This window comes from Musca autumnalis, unplaced genomic scaffold, assembly GCF_047663935.1.
Source record: "Musca autumnalis isolate F117 unplaced genomic scaffold, ASM4766393v1 scaffold_5, whole genome shotgun sequence".
Classification (NCBI taxonomy): Eukaryota; Metazoa; Arthropoda; class Insecta; order Diptera; family Muscidae; genus Musca; species Musca autumnalis.
In genome coordinates this window covers 102,986,086-103,010,191 of record NW_027412088.1, presented here as the reverse complement: position 1 = coordinate 103,010,191, position 24,106 = coordinate 102,986,086, and the positions used below count along the sequence as shown (strand labels likewise).

At 33.1% G+C, this 24,106-nt stretch overlaps 2 protein-coding genes across 2 annotated transcripts; one reads left to right on the top strand and one right to left on the bottom strand.

Moving 5' to 3' along the window:
• The first annotated feature begins 10,637 nt into the window (after positions 1-10,637).
• Positions 10,638-15,263, top strand: LOC141387241 (tRNA N(3)-cytidine methyltransferase METTL6). The gene is made up of 2 exons (XM_073956602.1): positions 10,638-10,901; positions 10,976-15,263. Exons 1-2 carry the CDS (start codon positions 10,743-10,745, stop codon positions 11,693-11,695), a joined length of 879 nt encoding a protein of 292 aa, XP_073812703.1. The 5' UTR covers positions 10,638-10,742; the 3' UTR covers positions 11,696-15,263.
• On the bottom strand, positions 15,081-23,596 carry Hyccin (PI4KA lipid kinase complex subunit hyccin). Its single transcript, XM_073956601.1, has 2 exons — positions 22,579-23,596; positions 15,081-17,556 (listed from the first exon to the last, which is right to left on the bottom strand). Exons 1-2 carry the CDS (start codon positions 23,253-23,255, stop codon positions 16,437-16,439), a joined length of 1,797 nt encoding a protein of 598 aa, XP_073812702.1. The 5' UTR covers positions 23,256-23,596; the 3' UTR covers positions 15,081-16,436.
• Positions 23,597-24,106: the final 510 nt, after the last annotated feature.

Sequence of the window (24,106 nt, the reverse complement as noted above, 5' to 3'; positions counted from 1 at the left end):
AACTAAACAAACAGAAAACAGCGAAGGTACGCGCAAAAGGGAATTTTTAAATAAATTCCAACAACATACTCACAGGTAACAATCTTGATGTTACTTCAACTTACAGAAATCGATTATTTCTTAGTAGAATCGTGCTGTCAGCTTGCAAATATTATGTATCTGGAAAGCCGAAAAGAGAGCTTCATTCTCATTAACATGAGAATACTCGATGCTTAAAGAGTTCAGTAGTGGGATTCTCTAAAGCTGGGTACACATTGTCAGTTTTGAATGTCGATATTTTGCAGTTATCGATAACTGTCCAACCGTCCAGCAACCACAAAACATTTTGTGGTTGCATGATGAATGACAAAAATGAACGGCCACACTAGCAAGCAACAACAAAGCTGTCATTCAAAACTGACAATGTGTACCCAGCTTAACTCATTTTTTGAGTTACCGACAATTGTCGGTAAAATTAAAATGCTTATAATTTCGGCAATTACCAATGTTTTTCGGTAAGTTAGCGACGAATAGAATGCAGTCGTAAAGTTCTACCGATAACATGAGTGTTGTCAACTTTTATTTAAACTTTTCATTCATAATTTCGCGTTTTAATTTTACCAATTTTTTTCCTTTATGTTATCGAAAAAAAAAAATAGTAAAAATTAGTAGATTCTTGCAGCTTGGAACTAGAGCTGGCAAACCATAGATATTTCCAACATTAGATATTTTCGATATAATATTTTAAAATATCGATTGCTATCGATATTATCGTTAAGTTGTCAACACCATTAATTTACTCTAAAGCCATACGCTGAAACTTTCTAACGAAACTTTCCCATTATTTTGGCGTTCTTAGGTCGAGTTCCCCAATGCAATAATTAGATAAAATCACTTTAGTATGGAACTCGATCTATAAACGCCAAAAGAATGGGAAAGTTTCGTATGAAAGTTTCAGCGTGTAGCTTTAGAGTTAGAGATGAAAAGGCCGGAAATGTCAATGCTTTTCTTGAATTTGCGAACAAATGTTGACGTTTGGTGTGGTAAATGTCCCGATTATTGTTATCGATGTAACACCTTAAAGTGGGGTACATACGATCAGTTTTGACCGTCAGTTTTGCTCAAATAATCGGTTGCTTGCCAGTGTGACCGTTCACTTTTGTCAGTCATCAGGCAACCACAAAATATTTTGTGGTTGGTGGACGGTTGAACAGTTATCGATAATTCCGAAGAATCGACAGTCAAAACTGATAGTGTGTACCCCGCTTAAGAGCAGTACACATTAGCTCTGTTCCTTTACGCACAAGAATCTTCAAGTTTTACCACTTTATACTCGAAAAGCGTTCCTTTACTTCAGACACCATATCTATATATATAAATGAGCTTGGTGATAAGTGACTGACTGACTGACTCATCATCAACGCCCAGCCAAAACGGCTAAAGCTAGGAGCTTGAAATTTTACCAGTGTGTCACTGTTGATGCAAATGTGCGAGATAAAGGGCTGTTTACACCATCTATCAATGTCATATGAGCTGCCATTTCTTTCACCCATTCGACATTCTCTATGTTTGTCAAAACTGACGTTATCCATACAATTTTCAATTTGTGCGTTCATACCTGCAAGTGTTATTTTCGTATGACATAACCTAAAAATATAAAAACAGCTGTTTTTGTCATTATTTACATTTGGTCTGTTCCAGTACTGCAAGAATCTACTAATTTTTACTATTTTTTCCGATAACATAAAGGAAAAAATGTTATCGTAGTAAAAACTAGTAGCTTCTTGCAGGTTCTGGAACAGAGCAATTTATTGTTGAGTTGCAATTTTGCGCAAATTTTAATTTTGGTTGAAGGAAACTGAATTGGTGTTTGGATATATAGAGGCATTCATGTTTTTGCCACCAAACAATCATTTCAAAGACTGCTTCTTTCGACCAATCGATCTGAAAATAACATTATAAACGCCATTTATTTACTTTACTGAATATTTAAATACACATACCTTTCCATTTTCTTTTTTAAAAGATTTTGTTTTTCATTTTTTGTTTGAGAATGTCAGTAAACAGCTGATAAATTTATGTTTACATACGAGAATGCCGTATCAAATAGAGCGCTCCCTAAATGAAAAAATTACATATGAGTTGCCAAATCATTTTGATAGATGAAAATTTTCATAGTGGTTACACTATGTGTACAACATTCGCAGGTAGAAAATTTGGCATCTCATACGAACATTGATAGATGGTGTAAACAACCCTTAAGGCCGGGTTTTAGAAAATTCGTCCTGGAACCACAAAAAATAACAACAACAAAAATCCTTATTTTTCATTATTATTACGTACTTATTCACTTAGTTGGCCCTCTGTAAGACATGTGTAAAATTAACAATGCTATAACTTCTTGATACCGTAAAAATCACACATAATTTCAAATTTTGTAGTTTACTTCTAGGCGCACTTATTTTATCGTAAACCACTAGATAATAGAAAGACAAGACATTTGTTATCTTCCATTGCAACAGATGTCGCAGTTGGTGATCAATTACGCAAAAAATACAAACCGATCCTGATTTTGTTTTCACATAACAGGTGTCGCACAAAAGATTTTCATTCGTTAAAATCCAGTTAGAAAAAATGATTACAAACGATGTATTTGTAAAAATTTTGATTTTCAATTTAAAATTAAAACAAAAATTCGTACAATAAATAATGTTGGGTTTGGTTTGTTGAACAAATGAGTTGCTGTTGAAGACAACATTAGGGGAATAAATTCAGAAATCAGCCAGAAATAACAACAGCTAAAAACTGTATGGACTTGACTTTTTGGTAATAACTAAATGTTTGCAAATCAATGAAAGTGCAATAAAATGGTGCATATTATCACGATTTATTTGCAATTAAGAATTTTATCGTATATGGAGATGTACAGTCATAACTATTCAATTTTCAAGATCTGTAATTTGAAGAAATGGCTAAATAATTAATGAAATCAATAATAGGTCCCAACCCAGAGACAAAAGATTAATTCTGTAATTGAAAACGATTTTGGAGTATGTGTGTTACATGAAAAAGGCAGAAAAGTATTACATAACAAGTATTCATCACGAAGGGTTAGGAAAAAGTTCTCTCCCCGCAAAATATAAAGCAACGAATCAGATTTGAAGAGAAGATTTCAAGCCCGTTAAAGTACTTTGATGACGTTATATTTTCTGATGAGATGAAAATTATGTTGCACTATTACGAATGAACCCAAAAAATATAGCGCAACCCTCTCACAGCCCTGGAAAATAAAAATGCAATACATACTGTAAAGTTCGGAGAACTGTAAGTTATGGTAAGGGCATAGACAAATGAAGTGTATAGACAAAGGATTACTCATGTTGAGTGCTGTCAACAGACTCAAACCAAAATACTCAACATTTTCGAAGTCGATTTTTGAGAAAAATTGCAAGATTTTCTTTTACATGTGAGGATGTCGATTCCGTAAAAACTAACCCCATACAGTTTTTGTTAGAACAAGATGTTTTTAAAATTGTGTTTTTAATTGAGTTGTTCTGTAAACGAACTCGATGTTAAAAAATGAATCGTATAGACAAAGGATTACTCATACGATTTGTTCCTAAGTTTTACCATTTTTGAGAGAAGTTCAGGTCACAGTTTAAGGTTTTTTGTTAGGTTTTCGCGAGTTTGCTTGAAAACGGCATGTATTGTCAAAATGGGACTAAACAAATCTTATAGCTGTGAAAATTTCGTAATTTTTTCCTAGGTTGTACCATTTTTGCGATATATAAGGAAATTGCAGTCATGACATTGTTTCATATGGAGACGATACAGTCAGTGAATTGTCCTAATCTGAACATCTATATCTTAAAAATGGTAAAACCTACAAAAATATCATAAAGGACAATTTTGTAGAGAATTTTCGATGCTACAACAATTTCTTTATTCCATTTTGATAGAGCGTAAAAACCTAAAAACCCCCAAAAAATGTGAACTTTGACCGTGATTTATTTAAAAAGCGCTCAGGCGATTTTTTTTATTCCCAGGTGTAAGCTCCTTTCATTTAATGTTGGTTCAAGAGCACCGCATCATGTTATATGCTGTTAACCGACCCAAACAAAAATACTCAACGTTTTTCGAAGGCGATTTAAAAAATGCAATATTTTCATTTATACATTTATCTGAGGATGTAGATTTCGTCAAAAACTAACCACATACAGTTTTTGTTTGAACAAAATCTGATTACAATTGTATTTTTAATTCAGTTGTTCTGTCAACAAACTCAATGTTAATAAAATTGGTGAGAGCAGTCCTTTGTCTATACAATCCGTTTTTCTGTGGCATGGGATTGTATATAAAGCAAGGGCTTTGGTAAAATACGGATTTCGGAGGAAACATTGAAGAATTATTTAATCGACAACGTATTTTTTAAATCCCAGGAGTTTACAAGCTGTAATTAATGCCCAATGATGATATGTTTAAGACATTGTCATTGTTTACACTTATTTTTAATGGCAATAATACAGTAAGTAAGCAGATAATCGAACCGTTTTGAATGAAATACTGCTTAGTGTAGTACAATTCAACTGTTTTGCCCCTCCGAGGAACATTGAAGTGACGGTTGAGCTAAGTACTTTCATTACTAAAGGGATTTAGTTATGCCATATTCGATGTAGCGTAGGGTACCAAATGTTAAAGGAATATGTACATAGTTTTAACAATAGTTGTTGAGAATATAGTTTTAAAAATACTACGGCCCACATTTTCTGAAAACAGATTTTTGCCGTTGATAGCTTCTAGCTACATCAATAAAGCAAAATGAACACAAATCGGTTAATCGATTTATGTAGTTCTATTTGAAAACCACATGTATGATTTTTAGAAAGAATATGTGGTAAAACCTTAAACTGTCGTACTTTACTGGATAAAGAATTTGTAAATAGTGTTACGGAATTAGATTTAACTAATCTCCGTGTAGACGTTGTTTTATTCCCCGATACGTTTTGTACCAAATAAAACAGGGTTCGTTTTAGATTACGTTTCTACAATGCTTTATTTACTTTATTAGACTTATTCGTAACCGACTTTAATTACTAAGCACACAGCTTGTATCTAGTTAGCACGCAGCACTTCTTTAATCGATCTGTTCAGTTCAACGCTTAAAACACAACTCACTTCGTCATTGCCAGTTCCCCTGTATTTATATCCCAAAGTCTCCCTGTTCGAGAGTCCTCTAGAAAATGTCTGGCAACTCCTCGAATCTGTGCAGCGAACACACAGACGCACATTCGCACTAAGCCAACAACCATACTCACATACATACAAGTAGACCAGCACAGTAATGACGTAATTACAACAACAAATAAATGCAAGAAAAGAAGTAACAAACTAAACGATAATTACATGATTTTGGCAAAACAAACAAAAGAACATTAACAAAAGGTAATGTAACGACTAGAATGATGAAGAGAGTTCTACATGGTAGTTGTTGTTGCTTAAATAAAATAACTGCGTAATAAAACGTTACGTTACAATTCAAATTTTTAAATTAACGGAAATTAAACTAAATTAACTTAAACCTATCAGTTACATCGTAACAATAGGAACGGGTGAAACTATACTCTGCATTTTAATTTCTTTATTTATTGTCCTCCTTTATATTCGTGTGAATTCTCCGCTAACGAAGTAGCGGGCACTTGCTAGTAATTCATATGGAAGCAGTTTACAACTTTTACTACTTTTGCCGGTTTTACCATTTACAAAAGTAAAGGAACAAACCAATTGTCAGTTTTGAATGTCGATATTTCTCAAGTATCGTTAATGGGTACTTTACACGATATGTTTTTATATACAAAATGTATACGCAAAGTGACAACCCATATCTAAAATACATATCGTGTAAAGTACCCATAACTGTCCAACCATCCAGCAACCACAAAACATTTTGCGGTTGCATGATGAATGACAAAAATGAACGGCCACACTAGCAAGCAACAATAAAGCTGTCATTCAGAACTGTCATTCAAAAAACTGGAACAAATGTCAAAGTCGGCGAATCAACCAATCAGAAGCTGGCAAACATGTTGCACATTTTTGCTCGCCCAAATTTATCGTGTAAAAAGTTTCTAAAGAGAAAGCCATTTTTGTTCAAAGAGAAGTGAACATTTTGCAACTTTTCTGGTGTACGGGGACGCATTTTGGGGAAAAATGTGTTAAATGTGTAAAAACTTTTTAGTTCTGGAACGAAGCTCTTGTTATTACGCCATGGAACAGACCAATGGTCTGTGCCAGAACTGCAAGAATCTACTAATTTTTACTATTTTTTCCGATAACATAAAGGAAAAAATGTTATCGTAGTAAAATGGTCTGTTCCTTTACTTTTGAAAATGGTAAAACCGGCAAAAGTAGTAAAAGTTGTAAACTGCACCCATATGAATTGTATGGTCTCTGAAGTAAAGGAACGCTTTTCGCGTAAAAAGTGGTAAAACTTGAAGATTCTTGCACGTAAAGGGCTGTTTACACCATCTATCAATGTCATATGAGCTGTCATTTCTTTCACCCATTCGACATTCTCTATGTTTGTCAAAATTGACGTCATCCATACAACTTTCAATTTGTGCGTTCATACCTACAAGTGTTATTTTCGTATGACATAACCTATAAATATAAAAACAGCTGTTTTTGTCATTATTTACATTTATTGTTGAGTTGCAATTTTGCGCAAATTTTAATTTTGGTTGGAGGAAAATGAATATCTAGCATGTTTGTTGTGGTAGAATAGGTTTTTGGGGTTATAGAGGCATTTATGTTTTTGCCACAAAGCAATCATTTCCAAGACTGCTTCTTTCGACCAATCGATCTGAAAATTACATTATGAACACCCTTTGTTTACTTTTCTAAATATTTAAATATACATAACTTTCCATTTTCTTTTTTAAAAGATTTTGTTTTTCATTTTTTTTTTTTTGAGAATGCCAGAAAACAGCTGAAAAATTTATGTTTACATACAAGAATAGGTGTGTACGATAACCCAATAATTTGTACAAATTCGTACAAATTTTTACTGAATGCTGTTCGATAACAAAATTATCCAGCAAAAGAGAGCGAGTTTGGAGAGATTTTTGGAGAGTTTTGTGACTGAGAACTTGCAAATTTTTGCTGGGAAAATTTATCCCGCAAAAATTTGAAAGTCTGATCAGCTGACTTTTAATCATCTGTTCAATGTAAACAACTCGAAATGTTAACATTTTTGACCAAGAAAATTTCACAATTGCACATTTTTTTAGATTCTAAAGCGTTGTGGATAGGATTAAAGCATTAAATAAGTAAACTGCAATTTTAAAAAATTAGCTCTGTTCCTTTACGTTGAAGAATCTTCAAGTTTTACCACTTTTTACTCGAAAAGCGTTCCTTTACTTCAGACACAATACAATTCATATGGGAGCAGTTTACAACTTTAACTACTTTTGCCGGTTTTACCATTTTCAGAAGTAAAGGAACAGACCAATTATGTTTTTGTTCCGTTTGGTTTAAAATATCAAAAGAAACAAAAACAAATTTCATACATTTTCGGAAACAGCTGACTTTCTTGCAAGTTTTTGCAAAATGCTGTTCGATAACTTTCTGCAATTTTTCTTGATTGAGAGAGTAAAATTCACTGAGAGAAGTTGCTGGAACTGACTGAGTAATTATTGCTGGGAAAGTTATCGTACACACCTAATGCCGTATCAAATAGAGCGCTCCCTAAATGAAAACTTTACATATGAGTTGCCAAATCATTTTGATAGATGAAAATTTCCATAGTGGTTACACTATGTGTACAACATTCGCAGGTAGAAAATTTGGCATCTCATACGACATTGATAGATGGTGTAAACAACCCTTAAAGGAACAGGGCTAAAAATAGCTGTGTCTGGTTACCCTAAAATTTGTAACAATTTGTACCAATTGTTGCTGGAAGTCGTCTGTTAACACAAAAAACCAGCAAAAGAGAGCGATTCGAGAGAGACATTTTGACAGTTCTTTCACTGAGAGCTTGCAAATTCTTGCTGGACAAATTTCTTCTAGCAAGCACTTGCAAGCTCTTCTTCTTCCTGAAAACAATCAATCAGCCGTTTTTAGTTTTTTGTTGATTTATGTTTGTGAACATTAAAAACAATCTTATTGTGGAAATAACATATTCTAATTGTATTGTTTTATGGAGAATAAATTTGTAAAGTGGAAAAATACTTTTTTGTTTCATTTTCTTTTTTATTTTTAAGAAAATACGACGTGTTTGCTTCCTTTGTTGGCGGACAAATTGTTCTGTTTTGGCAAGTCAGCTGATTGCTTGCTGGTTTTTGCTGGGAAGGTGTCTGTTTACTTTTTACAATTTTCTAGCAAAAGAGAATAAAAACCCCTTACTCTCTGAGAAAGTTCTTGCTGGACAATTCTTGCTGGGAAAGTAACCAGACAGACTTAGTCCCAATTTACATTAGGCGAGTTTACTTGCGGCAATTGTCAGTTTGATGGAGAGAGAGGTGAGGTATATGGTAACCCTTTGCCTCTCAACACCCTCTCTCACCCACAAACTGACAATTGCCGCAAGTAAACTCGCCTAATGTAAATTGGGACTATATAGTAGCTTCTTGCAAGTTCTGGAACAGAGCACAAGTGTTAGAGCTGGCAAAAAATCGATGGCACTATCGATAATATTGATTATTATTTAAAAATTCAATATCGATAGATAGATAGAAATTTCGCTGCTTTTCGGTTATGTGTGTGTAAGAAAGTAAGTCCGTAGTCACACGTACACATTTTTCGGTAAAATAAAATGTATTTTTTTTACATTTTTTATAAAATAAGGGCAGTTGTTTATTCTGCTTTACATTTCTGTGAACTACTTTTGCATAATTTCAAGAAAATCATTGACATTTCCGCCATTTTCATATCCAAATTAATGGCGATGAGAACCTTATTTTGAATCAAATTCAAGCATTTGTTGATGACAGAAAATTAATCCACAACTATCAATATGGCTTCAGACGTAGACTTAGCACTACCGACTCGATAAGGGAGACGGTTGATAGAGGTGACAGTGGTGTTTTAATTGCCCTAGATCTATCTAAAGCCTTTGAGCGAGTAGATTACACAATACTACTTGATAAACTTAAATCTAGGTTTTTGTTTGATTCGACATCGTGTAAGTTAAACCACTCATTCTTGTCAGGGCGTTCCCAGTATGTTACGTACAATGGAAGTACTTCCAACAGGCGTAATATTTACAGTGGTGTGGCCCAAGGGTCCATTTTCGGACCCCTTCTTTTTATTTTATATATTAATGACATTGGTAGTTGTGTTCTGTGCAATGCCTGTCGTCTTTTTTTGTATGCAGATGACATACATTTATTTTTTAATGGGAAATCTGTTGCTCAATTGGAAGATAACGTCAATATTAACTTATGCGCCATTTCAAATTGGCTGCGAAACAACAAATTAATTGTAAATGCTTCTAAGACTAAAGCCATGCTATTCGGTCCAATATGGCATATGGATGGTAGTACGAATATACAGATTGATGGCTCAACGGTTGGTTTTGTTGACAGATTAAAATGTTTAGGAGTTGTTATAGACTCAAAGCTGGATTTTTCTGCCCATATTGATGGCTTATGCCCTAGGGTAATAGTATACTTCGAATGTTTTATTCTACAGAACTGTTTTTGCCATTTAGTATTAAGAGAAACTTAGCTTATTCCATGTTAATGTCTGTTATATCTTATGGCATAGAAGTCATTTCTGGTACAACGGAGGAGAATATTGATAAACTAGAAAGACTTTTCAATATGATAATTAGATTTGTCTACAATTTGCGTAGATCTCAACATGTTTCTGCTCATGCCAGTAACTTTCTTGGAGTTCCCAAGAACGTGTTATATCATTTCTTTACAAATCTGTGCTTTTGGACCTACCTGGTGTTCTACGAGAAAGACTGTGTTTTTTCAGATCTACTAGGAATACACAATTACGTTATCCGCGTTTTTCTTCATCCGTTTACGAAAGATCATTTATTGTTCGCTCTGCGTGTTTGTGGAACGAACTTCCCACTGAGATACGTCAATTTTCTTTTTCCCGAAGAAAAGCTTTGCTCTCAGAACAGCTGAACCATAATAGGTTCGACAGACAAACATATATGTTTGTTAATGATGTTTTATAGCAGCGTCGGCTGATGTTGCTGAGTAGATTCTGTTTGCTCTGGCATTGATTTGATCATTTTTGAACCATCAGCAATAGATGTAATTTGTATACGTATTTATTTATTTATGGCTGGGAAGCCTATGCTATATTTTGGTTTTGCTTAAAAATTGTTAATTACTTAATTTTTTAATCAGCAATAGATGTAATATGTATACGTATATGTTAATTACTTAATTTTTTAATTACTTAATAATAGTTTTAAGATTTTTTGTTATGAAGAATATGATTTTGTAGTAGTTATGCGCATTGCGATGTTTATTGGCTTGAAAGCTTTAATCGCAATAAATGAATAAATAAATAACGATAATATCGATAGCAATCGATATTTTAAAACATAATATCGAAAATATCTAATGTTGGGAATATCGATGGTGTGCCAGCTCTACCAAATGTCATACTATCGATAAGAGAAAACGACGTCTTAATCGATTAATTGTGACTTTCCCTCCCATCCCTAATCTGAAATGGAAACCAAACGGCGTGAATGTGTGGTGATTTGTTTTTATTTGTTTGTATAGACTAGACAAGAGATGGAAGAAAGTTCAGACAATTCAACAAATGATGCACAGTTCATTGATGATGTATTCACTTCTACCGAGAAGTCCCTAACGGACGACGAGAAACAAAAATTGGAGGAACAGAACAAGCGTCTAATACCGGAATTCAAGGCAAGACAATTGGAAGCTCAGGTTATTTTCATTGGTCAACATGTAACATGTTATTGTTATCAAAATTAGCTTTTCTCTTCCTACTCTTCCATTAGGCACAAAAGCATTGGGATCTATTTTATAAGCGAAATGAAACCAGGTTCTTTAAGGATCGACGATGGACCACAAGGGAATTTCAGGAACTAATTCAGGATTATCCCACGCTGTCCTCGGAACAGGGCAATGAACGTAGGAAACTTTTAGAAGTAGGTTGTGGTGTTGGGAATTTTGTGTTTCCATTAATGGAGGAACTGGAATCCTTGGGACAAACAAATAACTATTTCTATGCATGTGACTTTTCTCCTCGAGCCGTTGAATTTGTGCGTTCAAATCCCAAGTATAACGAAGAACGAATAAAAGCATTTCAATGCGATATAACAACCGATACCATTCATCAAAATATTCCCGCCGAAAGTATAGATATAATTTCAATGATATTTGTTTTATCTGCAATATCACCGGACAAATTTGTTGATGTTATTACAAATCTACACACTATACTAAAACAAGGTGGTATTGTACTATTTCGAGACTATGGTCGCTACGATATGGCACAATTAAGATTTAAATCGGGACATAAAATTTCCGAAAATTTCTATATGCGTCAAGATGGTACACGGAGTTATTACTTTGCCGAACAGGAGCTGTCAGATTTGTTTAGAGAAAATGGATTTGAGGTGATTACAAATTCTTACGTTCATCGACGTACATTAAATGTAAAAGAAGGTATTGATGTACCACGGATTTTTCTGCAGGGTAAATTTCGTAAATTGTAATGATAAAAGTTATGTGTAGAAAAATAGATAAATAATAAAATTGATTTATATTTGAATATATAGTTTTCTCTTTATTGTTTATTTTTTAGTATATTATAGTTTTGTTTTTCGTTTTTTTTTTTATTAATTGATAATATGTAACATGATTTGGTGTAATTGTAATTAACATTTCAATAAATACATTTATGATTTTCATTATTTTAGTCGGCTTTAGATTACAGAATATGTATTATGTTCGCTTTTGTTTAATATTTATATACTTTTTAAATTATCATTTTCTTTATCCACATGAATTACATAGTTTTTCATATTGCGTTAATTGTTCATAATTCGATTAATGCTTAAAATAATACAATATAACTATTTAATAACTTGCTATAGTAAAAGTAATTAACAAACAATTGAAGTATTCACAGCATTTAAATATAATATAATTCTTTTGGGCAAATGGAAAGAATATTTACATATGTACTCCTGTCGATTTCTGTAACTCTTTCGTTACCGGTAAAATGAAAACGCAAAACGAATGAAAAATTTTGATAAAAGTTGACAACACAGGTAGGACTTAGCGACAACTTTGTTGGTCGTTAAATTACTGAAAAATTCCGGTACATAATTACTAAAGTTATAAGCATTTTAATTTTACAGATTTTTGTCGGTAATCAAAGATGAAGTTTTAGCATGTGCTTATAATGACATATTAATTGAATAAGAATTTAATAATAAATTCATTGAGTACTCACCTTATTATTAGTGTAGAAATCTACAATACAGACTGTTTTCATGATTTAAAAAAGTTTAAAACGGAGACATTGGCAGTCTTCCGTATCGTCAGATGCTTTGCAATGTCTGGAGTATTAAGTTTCACAACGCCGTAATACTTAACGCAGGTAAAAAGCAAACATGTATCATTTTATTTCTGGTGCATTTTCGAGGAACAATGCTTGAGTGTGCAACTGAACTATTTTGAAGAAGTTTAAAAACTACAAAGAATCTGACAATACGGAAGAAAGCCATATTTTCAGTACCATGCGGGGTAAAAATGAGCAAGTCGGTTTACCGGACATTTTACTTTTATGCCCATATCTCGTGAAATATGAACTTCCCCCAGATAAAAAAAAATTGTGTTCAAGACAATAACCCTTATACGTGGCAAAAAATCAATGAAATCGCCCAAAATTTTCTTATCAATGTTAATATTTCCCAAATATATGGATAGGTGCAAAATTCGGCTATGCAAATGAAACCTTCTTATACATTATAAGCTTATCGAATGGGGATTTAAGACTTTCACGGCTAGGCTGTATTTGGGAACTTTGAAAGCCAATATATCGAGATGTATGGACTTCCAATATATATATAATTGTTCCACAAACATCCCAGACGGGACAGGGGAGACTTCTCTCATATCAATGAGTGCACCTCGATTCATATTAGCTCAATGATATTGGACCTACTGTTTATCGCCGAGTCCGAACGGCGTGTCTTACGACACCACTTTATAGAGAATTTGTACATGGCTGAAATACTCGGGAAATGTCGCCAACATTACTGAGGGGTATTTTGCCACCCTTGAAAATTTTGATGTTGCCTGACCGGGGAATCGAACCCACGACCTTCTGCGTGCAAGGCGGGTGTGCATACCATTGCACCACGGTGGACTTCCCATAGATTAAATATATTCAGGACAATCATGAATAAAAATTCCGTGCGGAATTTGTTCCCTTTCCCCAATTTCAAAAATTTTTATTTCCGTATTTATGTTCAAAAAGGGAATATTTTTGTCGATTAGGCGATAATATTCCATACTTAGGCGATTCTAGTAGTTTCCTCGTTTTAAAATATTGATTTTAACAGAATTTTACATTTTTAAATTATTTTCCGTGCGGAAAAATTCCGGGGGAAATATTCATGATTGCCCTGATTCCCTGATTATATTATTGTATTCAGGATAAAAATTTCAGAGGAATTGGAGGTCGCATGAAAATCCGACTTATGATGCCGTTTTAAGTAGTTTTTCTATTTATAGATAAGCTGAATAATCAGAAAATTTTTGGAAAGAATTTGTTGTGAAATTATTTAAGTCTTATAAACTGTTTATATAGCTTTTTGTTTGGTTAATATCCTTTATGAGGATTTATTTGTCGTATTCCCACTGGTATTGATATTTAAAACCCAGTTGGTTTATTAAATCTGTTCTATAAGCCCGTTGTTTCGTTGTTTTTATCAAAGTGTGTATTAGGGCTATGACTATTTCACGTTTTTTCAAAAATTATTTACTGTAGCGAGAATTAATGCACTTTTTCCAATTAATGACTAAAATAACTTTCTTTTTCCACTGAAATATTGAAAAACCTTCGCACAATCCACTTTGAAATTATATTTTTTGAAAGAAAGCTATGAAATGAAAAAAAAAACATTTCTCAAAAAATGTACTTCCTGTTGTACGAATAAATGAACTTTTTCCTATTAATGACTAAAATAACTTTTATTCCATACGAATATTGAAAACGGTCACGCACAAACCATTTTTAATTTATATGATACATATATGAAATAAAGTTATATACGATATGAAATGGTGTATATTTAATGAAATTATAGAAACAGAAATTGTTCAAAGTGCTGATAAATAAAAATTTTAAAATCAATTGCGCGGGAGGTTCATTTTATAGAATCACTTTATAATTCAGAATCACTTTATAAAAAAGATTTTACGTAATCGTATTCAAAAACTCATCAAAATATTTTACAGGAATATTAAAAAAATACTTATATATGTAATTAAAGCACGCACATCTTATTTGAATGATATTGAATAATTTTTGAAATTGATTATGATGTCACAGTAAATTTTTCCGATTTCATTATCAATGGTAGTTTGGTACATAGATTAATTATGCAATTTCTATATTATATTTCTACTAATATTTTGAATCAGGCCAATAAGTAATATTTTACAAAAATGAATGCAAAGTAAAGTGTAAATTTGACATATTTTGCATGCAAAATTATTAGTTTGTTGGAATACGAGAAAAAGCGCTCCTTGGATTTGAATGGACTATCGGTTTACGATGTTTCCAAATTCGTGTCTATATTCATTGTTGAATTTTGTTTCTAAACGTAAGATTAAATTCAAATTGCAAAATTACACTAATTCATTCAATTGACAACTTTGCTTTCTTTTCATCATGCCCAAAAGAAAAAATGAAATTACTGAACATATCTAATGTATGCATTAATTTTTTCAAATTGGATAATTGGATGGGAGGTTTGAGATCTTGAATTATGTTTTCAGACTCTTATTCATTGGTTTTATTTTAGAAACTTGTAAAAAAACAAATATTATGCCATATACATACATATTGGCTCTATAAGGTCTATATTTATGTGAATACTTTGTTGTTCGTTTTTTATTATTAATTTCATTTAAATTTATGTATACATTAAAAACGAATTTGTTGTAAGTTAAAAATTACATAATTATTGTTATTTGTTTTTTTTTTTTAGAATAAGAACAAGAACAAAAACAATAAAAATATACAATGATGTTCATTGATGTACTTCACAATTTCTACTTAAAATTAAGAGGAAGATAGAAGATGAAATATAGGGAAGTGGGGGTTATAGTACCAGTTTAACCGACAAAGGTACAATGAGCATTTTGAGAATCTATTAAATGTTCTTTCGTTATAAAAATTTTTAAAAAGTACATATACATACATAAATGTCTTAATACTCAAAACGTTTTCTGTTTTATTGTTGAAGGTTATGTTTGGGAACCTTGTGAAAATTATAATATTACACCTAAATAACAATTCTAGGAAAAAATATAGGAAAATGAAATAAAAATGTCTGTTCCAGAACCTGCAAGAATCTACACATTTTAACTATGATAACACTTAAAGGAAACTTTATCATATCGAAAGAAAAATAGTAAACATTAGTAGATTGTTGCAGTTCGGGAACAGACCAAATGAAAATACATAACAGGTTTAAAAGTAATAATATAAGCAAATACCAAAAACGTAATAGGGGGTGTAATGGAATAAACAACAACGTGGAGCTGTGCTTTCTACCGATAGTCGAAATTATAGATTGGTAATAAGCAAACAATTGCAGAACAAGATGATTCATCATTCATTGGCACAATAACAAAAGTGTGAAACTACCCATTTAACGACAATAACTGGTGTTTAAAAAAGCGCCAAGAAATTACCCTTTGGGAAATACCTTACATCTAATGATGTAAAAAGGTTTTCAAAACACTTTGAGGGTCGCTATTGCAACAAAGCTTTAGTTTTTGGCTAAAAAAAAAAAACGAAAGCTGGAGCCAAAAAACATTTCTTGATATTCTAAATGGGAATTTCTCACTAAAGTAAAGATGATCCTTACAACTTAATCTAATGACTTTTAACTATTCAAAAAATCTAACGAATAACAAAAGGTTACTTGAAATAACGACCGTCAGAGTTGATTTGATTTAACAGTGGGTAAGGTAAGTTAGTTTTTTTAACAAAGAAAACTTGATCGCACTGCTCCACATTCAACCATTTGATAATAATTTTTGTTAGTGCATTAACCTTTTGCTTTGCTTATTTCTTAACTACAGCACGCACCAATGATGCTTCTTCATCTTATAACACTTTTCTTTATTCTTATGGTTTATCGCATAGGGGGTTTTCTTTGTTGATTGCAATATAAGTAGCCAGGTCCGGCCACTGGAAGCCTTAGAAAATCACTAATCCATGTGGGTATCACTCGACGTTTTAACACCCCCAACAATGGCCGTAGCATTGCCTATTTGCGGCATTTCAATACTGGAATCGAAACTTTTTGTCGTTAACAGGTCACTGCTTGTAGTGGTGGTTGTACTATTGTTATTACTATTATTGCCTAATCCTCCTGCACCACCGACATTACTGCCACTAACACCACCCACAACACTACCACCTGACATTACACCAACAATATTTCCACCATTCAAATCACTGTCAATGCTAAAACTATTACTGCCACTTTCATTAGCCATTAATGTTTGCATTGGCATCATTTCCATGGTGTCTATAGAATCATAATTTTTAGACTTAGTCGCAGGGCCAGGGCTCTTTTCAAAGTCCATTGTCGTTGAGCCCTCCATTTGCAATTGAAGCAACGAGTTACGCTGCATATGTTTGTCTAACTTTCGTTGCGGTGGTTTGATATTGTCTGCACTATTTATCGTTGCACTGCCATTAGTTTGATGACCTGACGACTTTGTGACATCCTTTTCCTTGTCCTTATCTTTATCCTTCTCCTTGTCTTTGGACTTTTTGAAGCCGGCAATTAAGGCCTTGTGAGCCTGAGCCTTAATGCCCTCCATGCTGGGACGAATTATTGAATTCCTTGAGCCCTGTTGACTTGTTGACTCTTTGGCATTTTGCGTCTGTTCGGCAGTTTCTTCAGTGACACTGGCCAATTGTTGAGGCGCCTGTGGCATTGTTAAATCTTGCACCTGTATAGGTATGTCATCGGGTAGCTTTTTCGTACGGAATGATGCATTTGTAATCATTGATTTTGATACAGCGGTGGTTACGGTATTGGTGGATGGTGTTAAAGCTACACTAAGACCCATAGGTCCGTCACTGGGCTGGCCAGAAGGATTGGCATGAAGAGAATTGCGAATAGCACTCGTAATCAATATCAATTCCGTATACATTTCAAAACATGCCCGATTATGTATATCTTCCAGCGTCTGTATGGCAACGGTTCCAAAACCATTGAACATGGCAAAATAAATGGCATGCACTAACTCCACTAGGAATGCTGAGGATAACGGAATGCGTGGAATCATTGATTTGGGCATTAGTGATGGATCAGAGCTTAAATGATAGAACAAATGATAAACACAGGTTATTATAAGCGTACAGAAATGTGTTATTGCTTTTTTATATTCACAATAAATTCATACACGATATATTTGCTCTCATATGGACATGTGATTGATTTGACAAAGCTGACCCTTGTATTTCGTGAGACTTGGATGCTTCTGCATCTAATTTCGAAACGGAACTCGATATCATCGTATAAATTGCAGGATTGTGTGTCAAAGTTTGCTTAACAAACGACGTAAGAAACGAGACTGTAGATTCTATAGGTCACGATATATTTGCTCTCATATGGACATGTGATTGATTTGACAAAGCTGACCCTTGTATTTCGTAAGACTTGGATGCTTCTGCATCTAATTTCGATACGGAACTCGATATCATCATATAAATTGCATGGATTGTGTGTCAGTTTGCTTAACAAACGACGTAAGAAACGAGACTGTAGATTCTATAGGTCACGATATATTTGCTCTCATATGGACATGTGATTGATTTGACAAAGCTGACCCTTGTATTTCGTAAGATTTTGTGTCAAAGTTTGCTTAACAAACGACGTAAGAAACGAGACTGTAGATTCTATAGGTCACGATATATTTGCTCTCATATGGGCATGTGATTGATTTGACAAAGCTGACCCTTGTATTTCGTAAGATTTGGATGCTTCTGCATCTAATTTCGATACGGAACTCGATATCATCATATAAATTGCATGGATTGTGTGTCAAAGTTTGCTTAACAAACGACGTAAGAAACGAGACTGTAGATTCTATAGATGACGATATATTTGCTCTCATATGCTATAATCCCCTGTTTTTGTAAAAAAAATATTATTTTCACACGAATTGTCAAATTTTGTAGATCGATTTGCTCGCTTTAGCGTAAATTTTGATTTTTAAGTGAGGAATTCTTAACGATATATGGAAAGGGGGCTGAGCTATGGATGCCTAAATTATTACGAATATAGACGTACTAACAAAAATTAGTTACAAAAACAGGGGTAAGAGTTGTTTGATTCATCATAAAAGTATTCAAGACGACATTCTAGAACAATAAATATAAAAAATTGGCGTTTTTATTCATGGAATATTATGGTCTAAATACTTTTTGTTTGAAAATACTAACAGTAAGTTAGCAGGCATAGGTCTTTCTAGGGAAACTTCTTTGATTGGTATAAAATGACCGGTTTTATTAAAATAGATCTATTTTATGCAGCGAAAGCTTTAAAATAATAACCCTTGGATAGGTAAGAATAGTAAGACTTGGGATAAAAGCAAAACATTTTCGAAACAATGTATCATATGAAAAATATATCATGGATATCATTTAAATTAATTCAGCAGCAGACACATTCATTCTTGAGCTCGGGCGTCATAAAACTGTGGAATAGTTTTTTGTTTCAATACAAATAACTAAAATAACTGATAACATCTACATCGCTCTACCTTTCCCCAAAGTAAATCACTTTTAACTACCTCCCACTTAAAAAAAAACTTTACAATTTAAAAACAACAAAACTGAGATAAAGCTGCATTACCTTACAAATCATAAGCAACTCTGGTAAAAATTTCAAACCCGGTCAAGTGTTTCCGTTAATTAGGTTTGTTTCAATTATTCTGACAATAAACTATATCAACTAAATTTTAAAATAACTACAAGAAATAGTAGGATATCGCGATAAAACTTATTTTGGAAGTTATTTTTCTTTATGGAGAAAGAAAGAATATAATTAGATGTATTCGATCATAAAACGACAATTTTTCTAACTTATTAAATCATATGTCCATAAATTTTTTCTACATAACGTCATTCAAAACATATATGTATTTACTATTTAAATTATTTAGGCAATAATAAAACATTATAGCTGTTATTTGCAAACTCAAAGATAAGATGCTATAAAATTTGTACGTCAAAAGATGCAACAGTATAATCTCGATAGTTTGGACAACAGGGTAATTCTGCCACCAGCATTATTTTTGTAGACTCTGCACTCAACGAGTTGCTGTCATTGGTTGCTGCGGCCTGCCGATAACCCCACTTGCAACTTCGAAATAATAGAATGTTTTTAATGAAAATGTTTGATATATGTTTCTAGTCGAACCGAACAAATACAACTAAGATATGGACGTTCAAAAAAAAAAGAATCCGTGATGTAAACGACTGTTGTGTTGAAAGCTATGACTGAAAAACAAGCACGAAAGAAATTAATCCCATGGGTAAACGGATATCCTTCTCGAAGGATATAAACTTTAAAGGCCTATAAACTTTAACCCCCAGTTTATGTATTTCGAAACGAAAATGTGTGCGCATGAAAGACACCCAAACTTTAGTTTTTGAAATATTATTTCATTTGCTTTTGCTTCAAAACAAAAAACAAATTTGAAATACACCCTCAAATTTGGTAGTTATCTTCCGCATTCGTTTTCTTATCGACATACATAAACAGGCCCTCAAATTTGGTAGTTTTTCTTACGCATTCATTTTCTTATCGACATACATAAACTGGACCTAAATATATGTTCTATGGGTTGTCTCATATTATAAAGGAAAAAATGTTATCGTATTAAAAATTTATAGCTTCTGGAAGCAAAAATTGAAGAAAAAAAAACAAAACCTTTCTAATAGAATATTTTTACTTTTTTAAGTTTTAATGCACATTACCCCAACCAAATTGGTATATTTTTTATATACAGTTCTTTGGACATATTAATCCAAACATTTTCGCGATAGGTCCAAACTCTGATGTAGCCCCCATACAACGACCGCACAAAAAATGATAATGTCTTATAACGCTTAGATAGAGCCCCGGAATTTAGAGATATAGAAAAAAAGTATTGAAGAAATACATGTCAAAGCTCTTATTTTTGTTTAACTCTGTGTATATATTTAACGTATGCAATATTAATGTTGTTGCACATGTTTGCATTAGGATTAAAAAATATGTCTAGTTTCAAATTTGATACGATGAGTTGGAAAAATGTGAGACCAATTCTCAAATGGAAAGAGTAAGTGATTTACATATATCATATATGACTGAACACGAAAAACACCGGCAAGTATATTTTGGGATCAACTTATGGAAGAAATGTTCAGTCTTTGTCATGTAACTATATTTTAGAAGATAGCAAAATTGTTGCTATCGGTAAAACATAGTGATAGATTTATTTCGGCCGCTATCTTAGCAAAAAACATCGGCAACAATAAAAGTTATGGGGGATTTAAAATATCAACTAACCAATGATTTTCGGTAATTCTGTCGTTAACTGGTTACAGAATCGTGAGAATGGTATCTGCACTAGATAATATATTGATATGAATTAATGTTTTTTTATTAAAAGTTTTCTTAACCCAGATATGCACAGCGTCCTATATATAGGACACACAAAATTCTTGCTAATTTGATATGTTATGTTTATCAAAGTACCGTTTATTTTGGTGATATACTCAGTACACATCTGTAGCTCTTGGGATATTATGTGATTCCATTATTTTGAGCTACTATTTTTGAGTTTTGAGGTCTAGTTCATCGAAGTTGCCACCGATCGCTTAGTTTTTACAATGATTTGCGTTATGACCGATTAATTATTGGGTAATTTTATAACGAAAACATACACGATGTGGAGCCTACTACGAAAAAACGTTAACTAGATGCCGAAAAGGTGTCTTTGGACTATATGTCAAATGTTCTGTGTCCCTTAACTCCCAGTTATATGATAAAACCCTGTGTCCAAAAGAGGCCTCAAAAACCAATTTTTTCAAAAAATTTTTAAAAAACATATAAACATACTGTAATTATTTCACATTTGCTTCTAAAATAACATAAAAATACTTTTAAAATGATCACGATCAAGCAATGGGCATATCTGGGTTAACAAATTTGTGGTTTCTTCGACTTTGGACCTAGGTAATAAAGATAAAATATAGTAACATTACAACCTGTTTCATAATTCATTTACATATCCCTCATGATGAAATAAAAAACAACAATATCGAAATAATGGAAATTGCAATAAACGCCCAAATAAGACATCAATGTCGATTGTCTTTCATTTATTAGTTTATATATTTTTATTTCATCACATAGAAATTTGTTTTTTTTTTTCGCTAAAAGCTTTTACCACCAACCTATAAACAAGTTGTTGCAAGGTATGCATGCTAAGTAGTACTCTGTAAGCAATATGCACGTTTGAATTTGTTATTTGACAACATTAATATGGCCAACGAATTTCTTCATAGAGTAAGTAAAACGATAGATCATTTAAAGAAATTTTTATCTTAATGTCAGGTTTGAGATGTAATTGTTAAAAAAGATTTCGCTAAATTGTGACAAATATATACTAACAGATATCGCATGAAATATATATTTTTCTAGTCACATAATAGGCCTGTTCCAGAACTGCAAGAATCTACTAATTTGTACTATTTTTTCCGATAACATAAAGGAAAAATTGTTATCGTAGTAAAAAATAGTAGATTCTTGCTGGTTCTGGAACAGAGCAAATATAAGAATCAACAAAAATGACAATTGTTGCATGATTAGCAACTGTACTCAAAACTTGCAATAAGACAGTATAAAATATGTGCACGCCCAACATTTATTTGTTAATAACAATAATTTACGGGATCATTTTGCACGTAGGTACATACTTCTTTCTGTTCTAATGGTCTATAGAAACAAAGTGTGCCATTTTTAGAATGATCATAAAATATAGGAAAATATTCTGTGCACATATTCAATATCTTGTAGATATTGAATTTAGTAGATATTAACAGCTTCCATCAATTAAAACAAAAGATTATATGAAACTTTAAATTTTCAAAAACTTTCGAGAAAAACTGCTGAATAATGTTCATTAAATACCGCAGCGCTAGCTAGCCACTGTCAAATGTGTAGAATTACTCGACTGTCAAAGGTCGTAAACTTAATTAGCATTGGAAATCAACACGTGATCAAACAACCCTTATAAAAACTTAGTTATGCTTTTAACATTTCAATTCAATTCATAATCTTACCCATAAGAGATCCTGTGAGCATGTGTCATTTTCGCAGTAAACCCCTCGGTCACCAGTTGTGAGGCTACCCGACACAAGTATATTAATGCCGACTTTTGTGTTAAACTAACTTGTTGATTATAACAAAATAGTAATGCCGTCATTATTCTCAGACGATTCTGAGCTGTTATTGCTTCAATTCTTGGGTGGGGACCCCATTTAACCTCTCGATTGCAATTCTCCTCCCATCGTCTCAAATCAGTCAATGGCAAATTTTTCTCTTCATGATATACGGAGGCTTGCGCCAATATAGGCATACGAAATTGTACTATTCTCGGACTGCCATCATCTGTGGACACCTCACCATTGTAAATGCAAATGAGCAGGGTTTCAAGGCTACGAACGCCTTTTTTATCACCACCAGCTACGGCACGCAGGTACGTATAGATTAGAACAGGTATAAACTGAAGGGGAAACTTCTGCAATGTCTTTTCCGTACTGCGATAGAATGCCAACAATTGTTGGCATATATCATGGACCAATGACTCGTGGCGCTGACGTTCATTGAGTATGGTGAATATAATTTCAGCGATTTCCGATTCTGTGTCATGTTCGGCGGCGAACTCTTTGATCTCATCAGGTTGACCCTGTATACGTTGAAAATCCGAAAGCCAATCTTGGACTATTGATTCTGCCATTACTCACACCCCACAGCCAGAGGCAACGATGACACTTTGAACGAGGGCACAAAAAACAACGTCTCGACGAGTCACACCAATCGATTATAGAGGCAGTTGCAGTTCGGTTACTGTAATCACAATATTGCACAATAAATGTTTGTAACGACGATAATTAATAGGAAAATTCTATTTTTCACTCCTAATTAATCACACACAAATCTTGTTATAAAAATCTTTGGCTGATTGAAAAAATTTAGTTGTTTTGACGTAATGTTGTGTTTTTTTAATCTGTCAAATCCTCGCTGTTTCCGATATCCTCTCTCCTTTCTTAGCAGGTTCTTGCTGATTCCGAGATTCTCTCTTATTTCGTGCAGTCGATAACCGATAACCGATTTTTGATAAATGTTGTCAGTATCAACATTAGAGTTGTATAGTTCATGAACGAACTAGTTCAGTTGAACGATTCATTGGAAAGAGCGTATGAACTAGATCAGTCGATATTAGTCATTATAGTTCAATAGTTCACTGAAATATGTTGAGTCAGTGACCGTACGATCAACGAACGAACGATTCACAATCTAGTTCAACATGTCGTTCACAAATGCATAAAGTGACGTCGTCGTATGTGTTAAGCGACGTCTCCGTACTGTCATGAGTTTGTTTACGTTTTGGATCAAGGTACATGGAATAGCTGTCCGAAAATGAAGATTTCTACAAAAACATAGATACATAACATATTCTAATACGTTGTATCCATTACTTATTGAATGGGCGTTGTTTTGGATTGAAAAAAGGAAAAAATAAAAAGGAACGCACGCGCACAACATACGATTTTTTGCTAGTCTCCTAAATGAAGGGTATTTTTTCTT